Below are 18,038 nucleotides of genomic sequence, written 5' to 3'. Positions count from 1 at the left end.
CCTACAAACTACAGGGGAGAATGGAAATTACAAATATGTGAACTCCATTTAATAATAGGTGACTTTTAAATGTCAGGTTTATGTGGGATTTTATTTGAGGTATCAAAGTTACAGAGGCTTAAAATAACTGCATGCCGAAACGATCCAATTTGCTTTCCCAGGAAACGTTATAACCACGTTATGTTGCTTCCATTTTACAATTGTAATTTGTGGTAACTGACTACAATAAACCTGAAAAGAAACATTAAAGCGATTTCAAAGGTTATAGAGGTTTTATGAGACTCTGTGTCTGTTTGTAGCCAAATAAAATGTATTTAATACATCTAAGTAAGAAAAGTACAGCAGCTGTGCCAAAATCAGTATAAATATGAAAAATAAATATAAACAATAATCAGGAGCTTAAATGAAATAAAACATACATCTAAGAAACACTTAGAATAGAATAAAATAAAAATAACAACCATGGAGACAAAAATTAAAAAGCACGCGTCCTAGTAAATATATAGATATTCACTCAAATTGACACAACTTTGAACATAAATCCTATAAATATCTCAAGAAAACTTTTGTTTCTGGTTGGAAAAAGAAGCTATTGACTCAAAACAGCGTCAACCAGTATCAAAAAGCAATAGTGTTGTCAAATCATGCCCCAAACACAGCAAAATATATTGTACAACAGAGCATTGTGGAAAAACTATAGGAAAAAGAGGTCTCAGCAAATAATGCTGTCAAAATAAAGTTTTGTTTTTATTCACAGCAGCCCTCATTCATCATGTTACAGCCTACAAAAAACTTAATCCATGTGAAGGTTATAGTACATCAAGCAAAAGTAGAAATACTGTATAAAAATAAAATGAAAAAAGCAAGAAGTTTATCATCAGCATTGTGTCTTCTAGCTGGGAGAGGCCACTGAATCTCTATGTCACAGTCTACATTCTCCTTGTACAAAAAAGGAGGGTAAAAGCCCCTAGCATGACACATCCAGGCTTTGCATTTCTTCAAATCTATCCTTGCACAAGCCATCACCTCGAGATTTTCTCTGTTGTAAGATTGCTGATCATAAAACATCTAACGCCAAGAAGAGAACAATTTCTATACAGGGTTCAAGTCAAGAGAATATGGTGGTGGGCAAATATTGATGAAATTCTCATTTACAATGAACCATTCACTGAATTGGTCTACAAGGTAAAAAAAAAAACTTACTGAGTCACATGAGGAAAACCTCCCTCTGTCTGGCCATTGTCAGTCAAATCTTTTATCATGTTCTGCTAATCAGTATTGAGCAGCCAGCTCCATAGTCCCAACAAGAGGCTTAGCCTACTAGAGTTGATGGATTATTGCATGTTATCCTATCAGGGCCCTACTTTCTTACTGTTTGCTTCAATTCATGTTTCTCAAGCCACAAAAACGGTTTCTCGTAAAGAGCAGAGGGGGATTGAGTCCCAGAGTGGGCTAAATACAGTAGCTGATTACTGCTCAACATACTCATGAAATCAAGCGAGTTTTAGCGCACATTTAATGCAGAATAATGACTACATTTATGAGGGTTAACAATGCATATATAATTAGTTATTTGAAAACATTTACAGGAGAGTTATAATAAAGCTAAAAAACTGTCTACTGGAAGAGATATGCTAATTTTTAAGTAAGCTACATAGCTAAAAATCAACATCAATTCAACTGTAATTCCTTAACAAAGTATAAATTTTGTTCACCGGTACGTAATGAAATATCTGTTCTTTCAATCTTTCTAAGTTCTACTTGAAAGGCACTTTCAAGCATTGTATAATTGCTTAATTTGAATCGTATTTGAGGACATGGGCAATGGTGAAGATTCTTACACTATTTGTTCCATCAAAATTGACATTGTCATTTAAGAGCTTTTGCTGGATATCTCTTAGGGCAATGGCATTATTTCGACAGATCATATATACAAGACATTTTTTTTTCTTGGGGGCATAAAGGGGTGTCCTTTCAGCCCTCATGTGGATGCCTTGAATTTCTATACATTCTATACATTTCTATACATTCAATACATTTTTTTTTTGTAAAACAAATATACTGTATATTGTCTATTCTACAAACACAAAGTCATTATTTTTAGTTCTGTACCTATAGCAATGCTGTGCAGCAGACTTATTTACTTAAAGCATTTTTTTCAGTAATTAGTCTAATATAAGGGGAAAGCATTTACCTGCTTTCTTCTCTGAATACCTGGATAATGGAGAACCTATTGTTGGGTTGCAATTTAAGACTGGCTTCTCTCAAAGTACTCCCATGAACACAAACACGGTATCACTGTTGCACGGATTTCTTCCAATATAAATGGAATGGTATTAGTCAGACCCTTCCATATCCCCTTCCATGACAACAACATAATTCTCTTCATCTGACTATCTACTGAAAAACATTGACCACCTTATATGAGGGATCTCATCATTCCTTATGTCCCTAGCAGAGCACTTTGCTCTCAATCTGCAGGTTTACTAGTGGTTCCTAGAATTTGTAAAAGCAGAATGGGAGGCAGGTCTTTCAGTTATCAGGCTCCTTTCCTGTGGGACAAACTACCAGACTAGTCCAGAAGGCTTTTAAGGGTACGCTTATACTTTCCTTTTTTATAAAGCTTACAGTTAGAGGGTCTCAGGTTATCCTGTGCTATCTCTATTGTTATGCTGCTAGAGACTTAGACTGCTGAAGGACATAGAGAACCTTTTCATCATTCTACTTCAATCTCTATTCTCCCACTCTGCACTATTTTTCAGTTCAATCTCTAATCTTATAATCTCTCTGTTTTTCTCATCATAGAAGTTTCATCTGGTCTGTTTCTGTTTGGCTATGACTCCATCCTTGAGAGAAATATCAGCTGTGCTGCTTACATCAACACCTTTGTTTATAGATGTTGGAGCTTGGCCTGCTTTTCGGAGTAGTCCTGTTTCTCTGACTGTGACTGGCTGGATACTGTATGCTCTATTTCATCCTCGGACATGGGAGCTGTCTCGGAGTTCGCCTGCCTGGCTGTGTGTTTTCCTGTGGGTTTACAGTTGCCTTTTGTATCTCTGCTTCTTTCTTTGTGTCTGTATTCTGTGTGTCTCCTTAAACTGCACCCGGCCTCAGCAGATGGCCACTCACACTGAGCCAGGTTCTGCTGGAGGTTGCTTCCTGTAAAAAGGGAGTTTTCCTCTCCACTGTCACTACATGCATGCTTGGTGTGAGGGATTGCGTTCCAGTCAATGAGTCGATGCAATAAGCAGGTTTTCCTTAGGGTTGCATACAATGTACATTTTCAATTGTTGTACTCAGCTACAGCTCATACTGTATTTTCTTACACTGTACAGCCTGATGCAGTCTACCTGCTCACACTTTGAGCTAATCTGTCTGTATGACCCAGTTGATTTGTCTCTGTACAGTGACTCAAAATAAACTAGTTGTAAATTGGTGGGAAATAAATAAACTACCTTCCACAGCTTGTTCAAGTGGCTTACATTGATTCTCTCATTAATGGTCAAAGGTGGAATCAATTTTAAATCATTGAGTTTAGGTGCTGATATCTGTGCCTTAACTGTGATCAAAGTGTGCAACATGTATTCACAATTTTGCATAGCAAGTGGATCACAATGCAAAGTAGCGTCTAGTAATTCCCCCGATCACATATTGACCCTTTACAAGCTCTGTTAATATTTAATTATATTGACTTTCAAACATACTAAATTTAGACACAAAAACTGTGCCTGCAATTGCTTTGAAGTTTCACAAATCATTTGTAGATTATAATTATTTACATACAGTATACATACATATTATGTTCATAAGCATATAATCTGCATATATATATATATATATATAAACAAAACAAAACGTTTACACCCACTGTCCTCTTAATTGCACACCCAGTTCACTTTGCACCTCCCTTCAAGATCTGTTCTTTTGATGCAACCAAGTTTGCATATATTTCAATGCATGCACACGTGTTGAAGATAAGGCCCTTAGGATAAGCAAAAAGCCTTGTCCTAATCTCATGTGCCACATCTCAAGGCACTCTCTGTAAAGTGCCTTGAGATAACATGTGTTGTGAATTGGTGCTATATAAATACACTGAATTGAATTGAATTGATATGTAGTCTGTCACTTAGTGATATGAACAACAATTGGGGAAAAAAACAAAATGATAAAAATAATGTCAAATAGAGTTACAGTAAAAATAAATAGGTTGAATAGCATGTTGCTTTATGCATAGTCATATTACATTAAAACTGGGGAGAAAAAAACTTGCAGCTGCGACAAGTTAGAGTTGCACATTTTAAATAAAAGATAAAAGATGGTGCAGCGCAGGCAGCAGCCTGTTAGGTTGGCTCTGTGCTCTCCTTTCCTACTTTCTCTGTCTTATATTGTTTTTTGGAATTTTTCTATTAGTGAATACCATATCTGATATTCTGAAAGTATGCACACAGAGGAAGCCAACATATAGTGTTGAGCTTTTTCCTACTTTCGGCACTTTTTGATGCAACAATGGGAGACCCCATTGTCCGCCACTCCAAATGCCCTATTATCTACACACGGGACCAACTCCATGGACTTCGTGAAACTATGCGCAGCAGCCCTGCTCACCTCCATGCTGTGAGACCACACATCCCTGCAGAAACAAGGAGAAATGCAGAGGCTGCAGAGGTGGAGCCAGAGGGTTATAATTATAATGATAATTTATTTTTTTTAAATTTTTTTATTTTATTTGATTTCTTCATTTGGGCATTGGCATATTCGAAGAATATTATTAAATGCGGCAACCATGTTTTGTGATAAAAATAGTTAATTTTAAGGTAACTGACTGCATGTCACAGCCATACAGTTACTTAAAATTAGCTTAAAGAATTAAAGAAGAGTATTTTTATCCTCAATTTTATTGTTATCACATTAGTCCGAAAATACTGTGCAAAACGACTGCCTTGTTGTTCTAGAAAGTCAATTGACTCTAGACCACTTTGTCAAGCATAGAGGAAATAAAATAAAGTTTAACTAAGAATCTGAAATGACCCAACACTGTTGGATCCAAATGAGTTTTTATTCTTTCAATCAGTGTTTTTACTACAGCATTTTTAAACAATGAAGGGAAGACAACAGAGCTGTTAAAAACTGCACAGGAAGAATGCCCCCAAGAGGGAACAATCTTCTGCAGCCAGGATAGTGTTGTTGGCATATTTCCATCTGCTTGTTGGCAGATGGAAACATGCAGACAAATTTGTTTAATGTGGATGGGGGAAAAAAATAAATCCATGGTCATTTCTACTCCCAAATCTTTTTTTTTTTTTTTTTTTTGGAGATTGTTGCATTTGTATAATTTTAGCCTGATGAAATCAATCAAATATATAATTTACTAAGGCAAACAAATGATAATAGATGCCCATGGTGTGAGAAGACAAATTCCAGACTGCAGCTTTATACGAAATCTGAAGCTACATTCTTATCAGTTATGTCCACAAAATATCTCTAGATTTTTCAAAGATGTATAAACTGTAATAGGAGGAGCAAGATCATAATGAATTATTACTTTAGGTGAATAATCAAATGATCAAACAGTAGTACATCTCCAGGAGAGACAACTTTAGGAATATTAGTATTCTTGATGCTCCAACAAATGTAGACAATAGCTCTTAGGGAGCATAAGTGACAAGCTGGTGAGCTGTGTGTACTGCTAATACTTTTGACAACCATCGTTCAACAGCTTCTAATTTACCGGGTTCATGGACAGGCTGGTTAAAAGATGGATTTAGATTCACATGTATATGAAGCTCTAGAGACACTGTGCATGTGTGCAGAAATGCCACCCAGTGCAGGCTGAAACTTGAGGAGCGCAACACACAATGAACTGCGACTAAATGCCAGACTCAAACAATAGCACGAACTGTGGTCTTGACTTGTTAGGGGGTGTGCATGTGTTTTATATTAAACAAAAGATATAATTAAAGCTATGCCATTGTAACAGACTGTTTATGTTAGCTTGACAGGTGACTGTAACAAAATATATTTGCATGACTGCATTTATTTCCAAAGAAAGAACTCCACAGGGTGGGATGTTTGTGTTGGCTCATGTCGACACCTTAGGAACATAATGTCTAATTACAAATTAAGCTAAAAAATAACAGTTAAGTGTTTGACTAACTAAAGAAAATATTTGAATCAGACTTTACTTTACCAGGAATGACTGTAATAAATTTGAACCAATTAACATTTTAAGGAGTACTAATCAAAACGGCAGCAGGATGCTTATTGTTAAAAGACTGAAAATATTCATCAAGATAAGGAAAAAATGTGCACCCTACTGCACAGAATAATATTCACAAATTATTTTTGACAGCAAACTTTGCAAACAGTTGTTTAAATAGGGCTTGAAAAAATGTCCTATAAATCTTCCCTAATAAGTGTTACAGTTGTTACAGCATATTCTGGTGTTGAATACAGTTTTTCAAATCTAAGTGAAACTTCAAATAAAAGAAGCTTTTTTGCATGACAAAGAAATTATAATTAATGCTTGTTGTTAGTGTAAAGTTTTCCCTCAAAAGTAGAAATTCTGGTAAAAGCAATGCAATTAAACCAAAGCCCAAAAGTTCTTATTATAATTTTATTTCGATTCTTTCTTCTTCAACTTGCAGGTTTAAAGAAAGTCCAGTTCTGCTCTAAGAAGATCTCGTGCTTTCAGAAATCAGTTACCCTCTCCAATCTCCTCACCTTTCCTCTATAGGTTACCTTTTACACTGAACTCTTGCTGGTTTCTTTGCTTCCCTCTGCAGAAGATGAAACACTACTCTGCACTAAATTTAGCACCAGCGTGACACAATATTCCTTATAACACTTCCAACACCTCATTCCCACTTCCTCAGCCATCAGCGTCTCATCAGACGACCACTTGGGAAAACATTGAGTCGATTCTCTCGGGAGAAAAGAAGCATAGTTAGTAAGAAAAAGGGAGGAATTTTGAAAGTATTTTTTAAAGACAAATACTTATTGGTCTTTGTTTTACTATCAGACGATTTCAGTTAATTACCATACGTCAAATAAAGACACCTACTGTCTAAGAAACTAAACTAGTCTGGTTTGAGGTATGTTAGGATCAACAAAGTATTTCTATTCGCCAGACATTAACATAAAGAGAAAGTCCCTTTTTATAGAGAATCAATTATTTTTTCAATAAATTTAGAAGTTTAATAATAATAATAAATTTTATTTGTAATGCACTTTGAGATTTAAGAATTTCAATTCAGTTTATTTATATAGCGCCAAATTCACAACACATGTCAACTCAAGGCACTTTACAGTTAAACCAGATCATCCAGTCAAATTGATTCAAAGTTTTCTATCTAAGGAAAACCAGTTGATTGCATCGACTCATTGATTAAAATACAATCCCTCACACTAAGCATGCTTGTAGCGACAGTGGAGAGGAAAAACTCCCTTTTAACAGTAGGAAACCTCCAGCAGAACCAGGCTCAGTGTAAGCGGCCATCTGCTGAGGCCGACTGGGGTTCAAGGAGACAGAAAAAATCTCAAAGTGCTACAGGCAAAATGATCATAGAAGGGTAAAATCAAAATTTAAAACTAAACGCTTTAAAACACTTATGAATAAGTTTGTATACCCTAGGTTTTCTTTCTGTAAAACATTGGAAAAACCAAACCTCTGGTAGGTCCTTTAGAACATTTGAGTTGACTGAGGCGCATTGTTGACTGTGTTGAAAGATAATACTTTGAATGCATTGTGCCAGGGCCAGGCATGAAAATGTGAGTGGGGGATGTGAAAGCATGTGTGCAAGCAGGTTCTCAACCCAAAGATTATGGCACCCACAACGAAATTTATTCATGAATAAAAAATACAACAATGATATAATTATGCTTTTGAGCTTGATTATTTTTAGCATTATCCTGCAAAATGTATAAATAAGATCTAAATAGTGGTTGGACTGTGGATAATAATAATCAGGACTGAATTAATGAATCTCACAAGAGCTGAGAAAACTTTTTACAACACTAAGGTTTTTGGAAGCATACATTAAAAACAAGACTTTAACAACATCAGTTAACCACCCTGCATTGAATCAGCCTGTCATGTAGCTCAAATTACATCCTTTCCTTGCAAATAAGAAACCTATTTCAGGTATTCAATGCTAACAGTGGGTTAGATGTTATGTCAATAAAGTAACATAATTGACTAAATGTTTCCTAATTATCCTTTCTGATGTTGTTCTGTACCAATTTCAGCCCTTGAGCTCTGCTTCCACCACCTGAGTTATATAATCAGGTCAATAGCAGGACTGTGGGGAAGTTGGCTGCATACTGAGGAGGTAAATCAGCCATTTGATTCAGGTCGCTGGACCTCAGGACCCGAAATTAGGAACTCTGCTTATAGAGCAGCATGTTTAGCCGCCTATAAATATCAGCTTGCAATTATACATATCCAGAAAAAAAATTTAACTTTCAAGATATGATAGTAGTACAAGAATCATAATAATAATCTGAATAATTAGAATTATCTAAGCTTTATGTAACAAGGTTTGTGTCATTAAGATCAATGAGAGAGGGAGACCTTAATGTTAAAGAAAAAGACTTTCACACATCACTTTGAAAAGTCACATACTCATAAAAAATGTTTACAAAAAAAGATAAGACTTGAGATAGTTATACTAAAATAAAATAAATTGTTCTAATTTGATATAATGGGATAGGTCACAGGGTAATACACGTGAGACTCTGAGCTCTGATTCTAGACAACACTGACGAGCAACAATAACTTGTAAAAAGTCCTGAGATCAGAGACTATAGGTCTTATTATTTGAAATAAGAGAAGGATATAAAAGATCGTCCATCATTCTAGGAGCAGCCTTTTAAACCATCAAATACTTATTGCCTTTTTACTTTAGGATAGTAGACACAGTGGTGAGTTACGACTCAGTTTGCGACAAAGCCTCTGCTTGCTGCTACACATGGAGACTTATATCAAAATGCATCATCACCAAATCCTAGCATAAAAAATCTCTTTGACTAAAGGTGGCTTTTTCTACATGGAGCAGAGTTTGAACAGGATGCTATAATCATCATTTCTATTGCTCTATTCTAAGATATACCTGACATTCTCAAGCAAAATGTTTGCCTTTTCTGCTTTATGTTTTATCTTTGGGCTTTCACCTAAAATAATTCAGATTTTCAATCAAACAACAATAATGAACTGGTCTAGTTTGTAAAAGAGTAAAAGTGTCTTCAGTTTCACCGTCTCTCTATTAAACCTGACAGCTGGACCAGGCTTGAAGAGAAGAAACGATACAGGCTAAATATTCTACATTTAACATGGAATCACTTTGGGAGGAAATGCAAGTGCATACAGCAGGTGAAATGATGAATTGAGTTCCCTCATCCCATCATTACAAGCATGAAACCAGTGGATGTCTTAACCAGTGCTGTAATGTCAGGTATTATGGGTAGTTTTCTTAAGAAGGTGAGCTAATGCAGCCTATCACTCATATTTCTGTACTTGTGGGAGTGGTGCTATATTTCTGTTTGCTTTCTGTTGTTGATTATTTGTAAAGTTTCATATTACCATGAGGAATTCAAGGAAACACTTCCTAGGTGGAAACATAGAGGGGCAGGTTCTTTCAGCAATGCACAGAGATTTCCTGGGGGGGGGGAAAGTACCCGGAGATGGTTACATTTTTTTCAGTTTTTTTTATGATGCAATTATAGACACACCTTTGGTGGCGGAAGGAGAGACTAGATGGTTTGGGCTTGACTCATCCATCGCACATATTAAAGTCAGAGAGGTTGCATGGAGGTCATTGACGGAGTCCCTGGACTTGCAGATGACAGTAAAGTGGAGGTTCTGCTTCACGGGAAAGGGGACCGTGGGTTCGCTACAGCTATAGAGGGGATTCACTTCTAAGCTTCCCAAAGAAGGCCTATGACAGGGTGCTAGAGAGGAGAGTCTGGCTGATTGTTAAACCTCTGCTTCAGGAGAAGAGGGGTTTTCTTTCCTGCCATTGAACACTGAGCAAGCTCTATACATTGCGCAGGGTGCTTGAGGGTTCAGGGGACTTTGCCCAACTTGGGCAAATCTGGGGACTTTGAATCCTGACCTCTGGACCTTCTCTCCCTGTCTTCCAAGTTTCTGTTCTCATTTTCTGCTTGATGTCCATCAAACACCGAAACTACTATCACAAAAAGTATATATATATTTTTTTTAAAGAGTGTGTACCAAGCATCCAGTACACTGGTACTTATACAATCCAAAACAACCTACTATATATTGGTAAACTATAGGAGTTGATACAAGTCATTTCTTCATGGTGAAATAATCTGTGAAGAAAAATTTTGGTGCATCTAAACACAGCCAAAAAAATATATTGAGGTCAGATTTTAAAGTAATACAACTGGAATAATTTCCATGTGTATCAATCCGTTTTCGAAGAACTGTATAGATTATTTAATGAACAAATGAGGTGAACAGCAACAGTGTAAAATTCTGTCGCCACCAGCCATTTTATTTCTGTAAATCTACACATCAGAGACTAAACATCGGCATGAATTAGTCTTTTTATTCCTGAAGATACTCAAGAACATTTAAATCTGTTCTGTTTTCCAAGGCATTTTACTTGATTTTTCACCTGTATACAATTTCTTTTTCTACCCAGTAACATGGATATTTGGTAATATTACTTGTTCAAAAACTGTGTTTTAAAGCCACTGATAACTATCAGTGTGGTGGAAAACTGAATTTAGGTTCTCAATCAACTTGTATGGGGTCTTCAGATCCATTACAGAAATTTAAATAAAGTTCTTAAAGACATAAAAGCATCATGTAAAATGAACAAATCCATTTGTTTGATTTTTTATGCTGTTTTTACTTTTATTAAACCCTAACCAATAGTTTGGGTAATGAGTCGACTCTGGTACCATTTTGTGAGTCAGAAGCGGAAAGGTTTCCAAACCTCTGTCCTATACCTAACATATCCAGTTTGGAAGCAATAAGGAATCCCACAGACCTCAGTTTCTTCATACACTTATTCAGGTTTTGGGCAGACAGTGGATATTATAACTTTTTCAGTAAATACCAACTTTATTAAAATGTTCAAAGTTCAACTCTTTAACTGATTGTGTGTCCTGTTTGTTTTTAACATTCCTCGTTAGGAGAGAGCTTCATATTAACGTAGTTTTTCTTTTACTGCTTTAGTCAGAGAAGTAACAGGAAACAACACAGTGCCATGGACAATTCTCCCTATAATTATGTATTTTTTTTTATAATAACTAGGATTTCTTTTTTTTAAATCTAATTGAACATTTACATTGCCCAAAAAAAGTTAGCTTTGCCAAAGATTCCAGCCCAACGCCACATCTGGACTGTCATCTCCTTCTCCAGATGTCCACGCTGCATTCCTATCACCTGCATAATTGGAGCCAGACTCCACTTCAAGATCAGGTTTCTCCTCATTGGAAAACACATGTTCAAGGACACATACACTGAACAGCCATGCAGAAATAGGAACACCCGGGCATCGCTGCATATACAAAGCTTTACATGTAACCTAACTGTATGTAGAATACGGAAGCAGATTTAGCAGATCAGTTGTTCTGACATGTGATTAACCCAGATGGGGCTTAAGAAATGAGGGTCAGAGAGGCTGGAAAACAGGTGGAGGAATCAACAGCGGCAAGCAGCAAGATGGCCAGGATGTGCTGTGTGTGTTTGCACATACCAAGATCAGGAGGTGCCCATTTTCTAAGGCCCCTATATTCTACCACATTGTTGGTAACAAGCTGAATGGCTCTCCTACTGAGAAGACATCATAAATAATGTGGCAACCATCCACTTAACGTTGATTTGACCGTACAGGTGCATCATGAGTGAGAGGGAATTCAAGAAGACGGATGAAACCATTGCAGATGAACGAAAAGAAGGTTTGATGCCATTGACAGACACAAATAAAATAAGACGGAGAGAAGAAAAGAGAAAATAAAGAGGAGGAAACTGACCAGAGTCTGCTTGTACCTCAGAGCCTTCCTGTCCGACGCATCTGTAGCCATTGACACACTGTCACTGACCCAAAAATAAACCCAGCCGCTCACGGGGAGTCTCAGCATTACCAGGAGTGCTCCGGACGTTCCCTCGCACACACACACACACACACACACGCACACACACACATGTTATGCCCCTCTCATCAACATGTACACCAACAAACATGCACACACTGTTACACACTCACATATTGGGACAGCGTGTAAATGATCTCCGGTTGCGGTTACAGTAGCATGGCCCTTGGGTGCAGAATGTCAGCGTTTAAATATTTCCCTGATAATTACAAGAGGACTTTGTTGAACCTCGTCAACTAACTTAGATTGATTTTATCTTTCTGTGAAACTTTAATAGGATGATGCCAAACATATAACTACCAAGTAAAAGTGAAGAAATAATAGAAAATCATTTTTTTTTCTTTGCATTATTATATCATATAATGACCACAGCTGATGGGAAATCAACTGTCTGATGAATCTTTGCTATTAAAGGTAACAGATGGTAGAGTGTGAAGCAAAGTCAAGCACGCTGAAAGTACTTCCTGGAGATAATGCAATTGCTCAGGGAGGCTTAGTCATGGTGCTTTGTTGTTTGTCAGGATTCCTGTGTCTAAACTAGAAAGCATAACATGGTATCGATCATCAGACAACATTCCTAGATGGGTTTGGCTCACAGTTAAATATGCTTCTAATTTTAAGTTCTTCAAATGTGTTTAAATGTGGTTTTATTCCCTTTTGCTTGGAAGCTTTGATTCCCAAATCTAAACTTAGAGTTTTTTTCATACCGAAATGCAAAACAAAGTAATTATTTTCTTTTTATTACTGTTTTACTTGTAGGGAATTGGAAACAAAATTTAAGTGTTATCAAAAACTTTTGTGGAATATTATAATACAATGTCTGCAATGTATTTTTTTACTTAAACCAATAAAGACTCAGATGTAGTAACATGACCTGTTAAAAATAAGGGCATGCGGAAGGTTTTATGCATCTTATTTTGACCAAAAATATATTTTTTTCTGTCAATCTTTTAAGATCCTAGCAGGTTGGTTTAGTAACAGACTTTTTGTGATTCCTAAAATCTATGTCTACCAAACAAAACAAGGTGTGTTTGATTTGTTTTTTTTTGGGGGGGGGGGTTGTATGATCTTGGCTACAGTCATGTGTTGATACAGCGTTATGTGTTGATACAGCGCTATAAGCTGTTGGTTGAAAATCAAGTCAAAAATGTAAAAAAAAAAGGAAAAAAACAATTCCTTTAAAAAGACAAGACTCTTTAAAATGTGTCACCATCATTGAAAGCACTAGATTGGAAAAAACTAAGAAAGTATCACCACAAACAAGCCACATCCACTTCCAAGAACTCAAATTTTCTACCGTGAGATCTTGGCACTTCACATATAATTGACCATAAATCGCAAATTGGCTCATCAACAACTCAGTTATCCCAAACAGGACAGCAAAATACCAACAGAGACCCAGCGACAGTGAGTGAGCAGCAGCTTAGCAGTGAAAATGAACATTTCCATTGCTAAGCAGCTGCTCGTTCAGTCAGAAAGCTGCATGTATGCACTCTATTTAACTGGGAGGAGGAAAACATCCGCCCACAACAATGTTCCACCATTATCTCAGAGTTAAAGGTCGCAGAGCGGCCTCTTGAATCATGGATGCACTCAGTTTATCGCTGAAACTATAGTGCTGGAAACTTGTTTCCACATTACTAACCACTTTTTGAATCAAGCCTTTTCCACGACATCAGGTTTAGCGTGTTTACATTTGTAACCTGACCGGTTTTCTTTACAATTCACTTCAACTGATAAAACTTTTGTTTAGACATAATTGAATGAATATATGCTTCATATAACAGGAACAAATATATTATTTCTATTGGAAAATGATTTATTATGGAATCTGTTTGTATCCTTCATGACTGATTCAACAGAAGGTCAAAGTGGTATTTGTTCAATGGGTGTGTGAGCGACCAACTTGATTTAAACGTGAAAAAACTGGAAGTGACTCAGCAAGTGAGTAAAAAGTCAAATCCATTGTAGTCACACTGGAAAAACGATCTAGAAATAAGTAAAACTGTCTAAAATTAAGTGCATTTACCCTTAATTTTAGTAGGTTGATGAGATGATTTGCCAATGGAATGAGTATTTTTACTCTTAAAATAAGATATTTAAATAAAATGCACTTGAAATAATAAAAATGCAATTGTGCTTCCTTATTTAAATGTAAATTGTCTTGTTCCATTGGCAAAATGTCAATTTAAGAACAAATGCACTTATTTTAAGAAAAAAATGACTTATCTAGATTTTGATTTTTTTTCCAGAGCAAACCTTTAGCTCTAACAAAATGAATACATTTCTGTCTCATACTAAGATTTGAGGCAAAGACTACAAAGATTAATTGACACCCATTACTGCTTATTTATCCATGTGTTTGTACGTTACAGGGAATATAAATATATTTTTTTATGCCCATATGTAATTTAAAAATTTTAAATTAAATGTACTAAAATGATCCGGAATGAACCATCTTATTAGATGTCACAACATTTTTGGAAAGGTTTGGCTCATTAGGCTAGGGAAGCTTATTTTTATGACACATTTCAGGGACAATATCATTCAAAGTGCTGTAATTAAGAGAAAAAGAGGAAAAGTAAATTGCAGTGGTTTAAAGGCAACACAAATGATTGAGAATGGAAGTGATTACTTAAAAATAAGATGAGTGTATGAAAAGAAAAGTATACATTTTCTTTTAAAAGAAAGAAAAAAATGTACTATAAACTTAACAATTTATATTTACATAGCACAGTCGAAGGCTAGTCTAATTAAGTGTGAAAATTCTTTTTTTTAAAAGAAGTGTAAGGTTTAACCTTCTTTACAGCTATCTCAGAGTCTGTTCCAGATCTTTGGAACATAAGAACTAAACACTACTTCTCCATGTTTGCTTCTGGTTCTGTGCAAGCAAAGCAGATTTAAGCCTGAAGACTTGAAAGGTCTGGCTGGTTGATACACCTAAGTACAACCGGCTTGTGATGAATTTTGGAACTAAGTCATTCAGTGATTAATGTGAGCATTTTAAAGCCTATTCTCTGATATATGGGGGGCCAGTGTAACAATTTTAGAATTGGGTTGGTGTGTTCTATTTTTTGAGTTTCAGTGAGGATGCAGGCAGCACCGTTCTGGATCCACTGCAGCTGCCTGAACAACTTTTTAGCAGGAGCTGTGAAGACACTGTTAAGCCGGGCATACACTGTGCGATATTTTCAATCTTTGCACGCAGCTACAGCTCACACTGTATGACGAAACGGCAGGGTTTAGAAGTTCACAGCTCACAATGTATGTTCTCACACTGTGGGACCCGACGCTCTGATGCGATCTACCTGCTCACACTGTACGTCTAAAAAACATGTCGGACTTAGCTCCACAGTGAGATGGCACTAGTCTAGACTCTTCTATCAGAAAGCCAAACAAGTACGGTAGAAGGGGAATATGTAGCTCACTAGAGTGAAACGTGCTGCCTTGGCAATTTGTGCAATTTTGTGCTGAAAACCCTAAAAAGAAAAGGTGACAACATATTTGCAGAAAGACATGGCTGAGCAAATGTGGCACTCACACCCCACCATGCTTTTTTGTTTTTGTCTGAGAGGAAAAAGAAGAATCCTTGTTTGTGCATTCCCACTGAGGGATTTGCCCACGACGGCCGACTGAATTTCAGACATGTTTGATTTACTTCTGACCTCACGATTCCTAATCGGGAGATGGTCGTGAGAGGCTGATCGCCCCTCATTACCCCCTGGACTCTACAAGATGAGATGCATGCTCAGGCTAAAAGTCAGCCCGATCAAAAAATTCTCAGACAATTGGAAAATCAGCTCGAAAAGGGCAAAAAAGTCGTACAGTATATGCCCAGCTTTACAGTTATCAATTCTACAGAAGATGAAAGCATGATTAGATTTTTCAGTGTTCTGCTGAGACATCAATCCTTTAATTCTGGAAATGTTCTTTAGGTGATAGACGACCAATTTATTACTGTATCTATGATCCTCTGAAGATTCAAGTCTGAGCTCATCATTACATCCAGATTTAGAATTTGATTGATGGTTTCTAGTTGGATTAACTGAAGCTGTGAGCAAACTTTTACGGTAATTGTTCTTCCTTTGGTCCAAAAACTCTTACTTCAGCTTTGTTTTTAATCTGCTCAAGGAAATGATGGAACATTCATACATTGCTTTCTGCTATGCATTTACCCAGCTTAGAATGGGTTTGCAGTTACCCAATGACATCGTAATGTACAGCTGTGTGTCGTCTGCATAGTTTTGGTAACTATGGTTGTGTTTATGAAGATAGCAGGCAGGGGGAGAGTGTACATTTTGATTAGGAGGGGTCCTAAAATGGGCCTTTGTGGAACACCACTGGATCTTTGTGGTCTCTGATTTAAAGTTAGCTACTAAAACAAAAAAGTCCATGTCCTTCAAGCAGGTTTTAAACCAGTCCAGTACTGAAAGACAGACCCAGTTTGACCCAGACCCCTGCACTGTAATAAAATGGATTGATCAATGACGCACTAGTACTGTCCAATAATGTAATTGAACATCTCAACAACGGCATACTTTGGTTAAAAATGTCAGAAAAAGACAAAATGTCACAAAGTTTAGAGGAATGGATACTTTTGCAAGGGCAGTCCTGTTTATTTTAATGTTCTAGTAACATTCAGAATAATGTCTCAGTTTAAAACAGCAAAATATAATTGATTGTTTTATGTGTTTATATAAAACATAAGTTTATTATGAGAAAGAACAATGCATCTGATATAACATTAACACTCTACAGACCTCAACTTTTTCATTACCTTAGTGTAGGGGGAAAAACTTTGTTCTATCAAAAGACTGATTTCACTTCCTCAACCCTTAAAGCTGTACATTGTTCCACTGCCACACATACAATAAACGACAGGCGCATGCAGCAAACAACACAGACAGATGACATACTGCATGCAGGTGGTAAGGGTGACAATGAAGAGGGCGGGTTGTGGGTGTGGAAAACCCAAGAACTAAGCAGAAGTTGAACGACGAGTGGGAGAAGAGTACAATGCAGGTTGCAACACAACAGAAACTTTACTTTCAAAAGTACCTCTGACAGAAAAGTATCTGCCTATGGATGTACCTGCTGAAAACCATGAAGACTGAGAGTACAAACAGGAGTATATTGTACAGCTCTGAGCATATATGGAAAACTGAGCAGGAAGCTAGATTGTTGCAGTTCCTGCAACAATGACAGTTTGACGGCTGAGGAGTCCGACATAGACTGTCAGGTAAGATGTAAATACTGAGGCTTTGAGAAGGAAAAACATTACTTTTTTTTATATAACACAGTTTATATCACAGTTTGTCTGGATAAGACTCTAACCCTCACATTAAAACTAAAGTATTTTCTATCCCTGTGTGCTCTCTGTCATGTTCAGGGTGACTTGATCTTAACCAACAAATTTGCAACAACATTTCCATACATTAGTCAATGTTTTTACAATAATACATTATTCCAAAGTTGTGCTGCTCTCACAGTGAGATTGCACTTTTTAACCATTTGTGTTTATACAGTAAGAGCTGATCCGAGTCAGTGCAGGACATGACTGTCAGCAAATAATGCGGTCAAACTGGTTAAGTAAGATACATCTATGTCAAAAGGCAAACAACATGTCTGTGTGACTTTCAGTGTTTAGCTTTTCGACAAAAGCCTTTTTTCACATGCTATGTTTCACTGTTTATGGAGCAGTGTTTACATTTTCAGCAGTAGGTTTGGAGGTTATAAGCAATTAGGGAGCAGGATGATCCATCCATATTATCAGATATGTATCTGGTCTATGTGCGGATGCCTCCATACTATTGAATCACTGTATTAACATCTGTTCATGTTACATATTTATAGATAAGCTTTCATCAAGTTAATTCCCATTCAAATGTATCTGATAGGAGAGAAATAATATAACT

The 18,038-nt window shown here is 36.7% G+C and overlaps 1 protein-coding gene across 1 annotated transcript in view; it reads right to left on the bottom strand.

Moving 5' to 3' along the window:
- Positions 1–12,102, bottom strand: part of LOC107089003 (chloride channel protein 1-like) — a 51,097-nt gene extending 38,995 nt beyond the window's left edge. Inside the window, exon 1 of the mRNA XM_015381505.1 lies at positions 12,004–12,102. Coding sequence (XP_015236991.1) covers positions 12,004–12,054 — 51 coding nt within the window. The 5' untranslated portion in view covers positions 12,055–12,102. The remainder of the gene's footprint in view (positions 1–12,003) is intronic.
- Between the last annotated feature and the right edge of the window lie 5,936 nt (positions 12,103–18,038).

The sequence above is a fragment of the Cyprinodon variegatus genome, unplaced genomic scaffold (assembly GCF_000732505.1).
Source record: "Cyprinodon variegatus isolate N-32 unplaced genomic scaffold, C_variegatus-1.0 Scaffold235, whole genome shotgun sequence".
NCBI lineage: Eukaryota > Metazoa > Chordata > Actinopteri > Cyprinodontiformes > Cyprinodontidae > Cyprinodon > Cyprinodon variegatus.
This window is presented reverse-complemented; position numbering and strand designations above follow the sequence as displayed.